The sequence below is a fragment of the Sceloporus undulatus genome, unplaced genomic scaffold (assembly GCF_019175285.1).
Source record: "Sceloporus undulatus isolate JIND9_A2432 ecotype Alabama unplaced genomic scaffold, SceUnd_v1.1 scaffold_500, whole genome shotgun sequence".
Taxonomy (NCBI): domain Eukaryota; kingdom Metazoa; phylum Chordata; class Lepidosauria; order Squamata; family Phrynosomatidae; genus Sceloporus; species Sceloporus undulatus.
The window spans coordinates 1-3,869 of record NW_024803420.1 but is presented as its reverse complement, the minus strand read 5'-3'; the positions used below and the strand labels follow the sequence as shown (position 1 = coordinate 3,869).

General features: G+C 43.0%; 1 protein-coding gene across 1 annotated transcript; it reads left to right on the top strand.

Annotated features, from left to right (window-relative positions):
* Positions 1–363: 363 nt before the first annotated feature.
* On the top strand, positions 364–3,863 carry LOC121917743 (2',3'-cyclic-nucleotide 3'-phosphodiesterase-like; the record flags this gene model as incomplete). The annotated part of the gene is made up of 2 exons (XM_042443865.1): positions 364–577; positions 1,763–3,863. Coding segments are annotated over 2 exons (667 nt in total), but the record flags the coding sequence as incomplete, so codon positions are not given.
* Between the last annotated feature and the right edge of the window lie 6 nt (positions 3,864–3,869).

Genomic DNA, 3,869 nt, shown 5'->3' with positions numbered 1-3,869 from the left:
AAATCTTGTGTATAAAATTACTTTCAGGTTATATGTATAAGCTGTATATGAACCATAAACTAATTTCATGTTTTGACTTGGGTCCCATCTCCAAGATATCTCAAATTCTGAAATCCAAAACACTTCTGGTCCTAAGCACTTTGGATGAGGGATACTCAACCTGTGCTGTAAGCAGAAAGATATAATCATGAGCTAGGCATATACTAATATTAGGTGATCATATTGTAAGTATCTTCACACAACAATGCTCTTTCCTTTCCTTGCTTGCTTTTCTCTATTTTTGTGTATTCATAATTTTTAAAAAATCAGTATTTTTTTAAAGAAAAGTTTGTTTAATCCTACATGAAGATAGATTGTTGACAGTGAAGAAGTTGTGTTGGAAGAAGTTATTAAATTGGTTTGGCAGGACTCATTCTGTTTCCTTTGGTTTGCAGTTGGACAAGCCACTGAAGACCCCAAAGTGAAAATTGACTTGACCAGCTACTTTGTGAAAAGGCCACCAAGTGTCTTGCACTGTACCACAAAATTTACTGACTTTGGGAAGGCCCCAGGAGCAGATGACTATGCGCAGCAGGAGGTGAGCGTTTTGCCTCCTTTGATTCTGGGCTGGAAAGTGAAGGTACCCAACTCCTTTTAAAGATGGGAATGGACTATGTCCAAAGGAATCCATATTCAAATTGGAATTCCCCTCCTAGAAATGCCACAGCACTTTGGGCACAACATACAGCTGTGCTGCGTGGAGACTTTCTGGTCCACTTTCCCAGTAGCAGCCCTTGAAAATGCTTTACAGAGGGCTGGGAGATCCTAGTGAATGGGGAACTTAAACCTTTCGAAAACTAGGAGACACATTTGCTGCTGCTATTATTATTATTATTGTTGTTGTTGTTTATTTATATAGCTCCAAGAATTGGCTTTAAGATACTCCTGATTTTCTAGCTCCCTTTGCCTCTGTTAGGAACCTCTTATCTCTGATCATGCGCAGTAACCTTTACCTCTATCTTTGCTGAAACTGTCTGAATATTTTTACATGCATCTCAGCATAATTTGAGCAACTAGCTACACACATGGCCTAAACCCTGTTGTGTGTCAATCCTTACTAGTGTAGTTCCATTGAAGCAGTGGAATTTACCACAATTCAAAAAGGACATTGAAAAACTGGAGCGTGTCCAAAGGAGAGCGACTGAAATGGTGAAGGGTCTGGAAACCATGTCCTATGAGGAATGACTTAGGGAGCTGGGGATGTTTAGCCTGGAGAAGAGAAGGTTAAGAGGTGATATGATAGCCCTGTTTTAATATTGGAAGGGATGTCATATTGAGGAGGAAACAAGTTTGTTTTCTGCTGCTCCAGAGAACAGGATCTGGAACAATGGATGCAAGCTACAGGAAAAGAGATTCCACCTCATCATTAGGAGGAACTTCCTGACAGTAAGGGCTGTTCAACAGTGGAACACACTCCCTCAGAGTGTAGTGGAGTCTCCTTCCCTGGAGGTCTTCAAGCAGAGGCTGGATGGCCATCTGTCGGGGATGCTTTGATTGGGATTTCCTGCATGGTAGGGGGTTGGACTGGATGGCCCTTGTGGTCTCTTCCAACTCTATAATTCTATGATTCTACCTTTGTGTACATTTACCTCACCCCCAACATGGCAAAAATGTCTCCTCTGCCCTCTAAATGACTTTCTTTTTTTTCTTTTAAAAAACAGAAGACCTAATTCTGAAACTTTTGCTAAATGGAGGGCCTTATCAGAAACAATTTCTCCCACAGGTTGTGAAGTCCTCTTACGGAAAAGCCTTCTTCCTGACCATCACTGCTCTTTTCATCACTCCAAGAACTGCGGGGGCCCGTGTGGAACTAAATGAGCAGCAAATGCTTCTGTGGCCAGGCGATGTGGACGTACTTCAGCCAGCGGTCAACCTTCCCAAAGGCAGCCGGGCCCATGTCACCCTGGGTTGTGCCAGTGGGATAGAAGCAGTCCAGACAGGCCTGGACCTCCTTGAATTTGTTAAGCTGGAGAAGGCAGGGAACAAAGGCGAGGAGGTTGGGGAGATTGGGGGCGGGAAACTTTTGTCATACGGGAATGGCATGTGGATGCTTGTGTTCTCCAAAAAAATTGAAGTCAGAGCCATCTTTTCCGGGTACTATGGAAAGGGAAAACTGGTGCCAACTCAAGGAGGTAGCAAGCGAGGGTCACCATTTAATGCTTGCATCATCATCTAAAGGCTGCCCTCTCCTGTTTTGCAGTCCTCTGTAACCTTTTATAAAAACGCACACAAAATATTGTCCTCCAATTCATATTAAATTCAACATAGCCAGTCTTTCCACTAATATACATTTTTCTCCCCTTGTCTTTTTAGAAACAAGCCAGCAGCCTGGGCACTTTTTGATATGTATAAATTAAAATTAATGCAACCGAAGATTTGGATATGCAAGCATCTTTTTCTAATTCAGAGAAATGGCATGCTTCCTCAGGCAATATCACTGCTGGTGGTCACTTAAATCTGGTACCCATTGCCCTCATAGTGGAATGAACTGGCTTCAGACATGGTAAATATGCACCAGAGGGAGAACTTCTTCCTTCCTCTGGTCCATTACAAAACAAAACAAAACTCCCTGCAAAAAGAAAAGCAAAGGAGGGAAAAAGCCAAGGCTAGAACTGTGCTCCCTGCTATTTTTGGTTTTTTATTTTCAGATTGTTTTGAGAAACAAACACACAGTTCACAAGTGGCATGTGCCATCTCTGTCCTGAAATTGTGCCATCTTCTCTCTTGACAACGTGGATCTACCAACTCATTTTGCTACAATCCTAGAGCATGCACTGGCAGTCCAGAAACCAATTTTCACCCCAGTTGGGGCTGAAGCTATATTTGGGGGCAAACCAAGAAAAGAGGAGAGGTGCACCTCGTTTTAAAGAACTGTAGCTTTTGGAGTCATGCCATTCTTCATTTCCCAGCTGCATTTGGGGTGGGGTGGAGGAGAGCCCATAAAACAGCACTATAGAGGCACAGGGATTGTGTGGGATCATGTCTCCCTTTGACGTATACTGTCTTGGGTCACCTGTTTCCCCTGGCCCCCAATTATATCAAAATAAGTCAGATTGCTAAGAATTGGCTTTAAGATATTCCAGATTCAGATACTAGCTCAGACACAGGTCCCTTTCAGTATATACAATTATATGAATGTGATTCCACTTTAGCTGCCATGGCTGCATCCTGTGGAATCCTAGAGTTTGTACTGTAGCGAAGCGCTGGAGCTCTCTGGCTGAAATTCTAAACGCTCCTCCCTAAACTATAAATCCCAGAATTCCATTGGAAGGAACCATGGCAGTTAAAGTAGAATCATTGCACTATTAACTGTGTAGTGTGAAAGAGCCCACTGTCCAGCTAGATGGATTCAAGGCATCTCTGAAAGCCAGACTTGCCTCAGTTTTGTTAATCCTTCTTCAGTGATCTATACCTTCTGCCCACTTGTTGAGATTAACCTCTGCAGTCTTTTAATAGAGAAGACTATGCAAATCCTTTTTACAAAAAAAATATTTAAATTACTAAAGCAATAGAGCAGTTGGCACGGAGTGCTTGCAATGAGAACCCTTTTGGTGGCTGTTGCGGCTTACTAGTCGGGAGAGGAGAACGGGGAGACAATTCGACTGATGTAGCTCCAAAGGGAATATATAGGAAGGTGCACTGTGTCTGTGGTGCAGTGCCATTAAATTTCCCCTCTACAAGCTGGTTCCTTAACATCCAATTTGTCTCCTTGATCTCCTCGCTCCTCAATGGTAAGCAGCAACAGGACTCAATCACTGAGGTGGTGGTGGATAGGGTACAGAGGGCTAGCATAGCCCCTTGCATCCCATCCAGAAAAAGACATACATCAA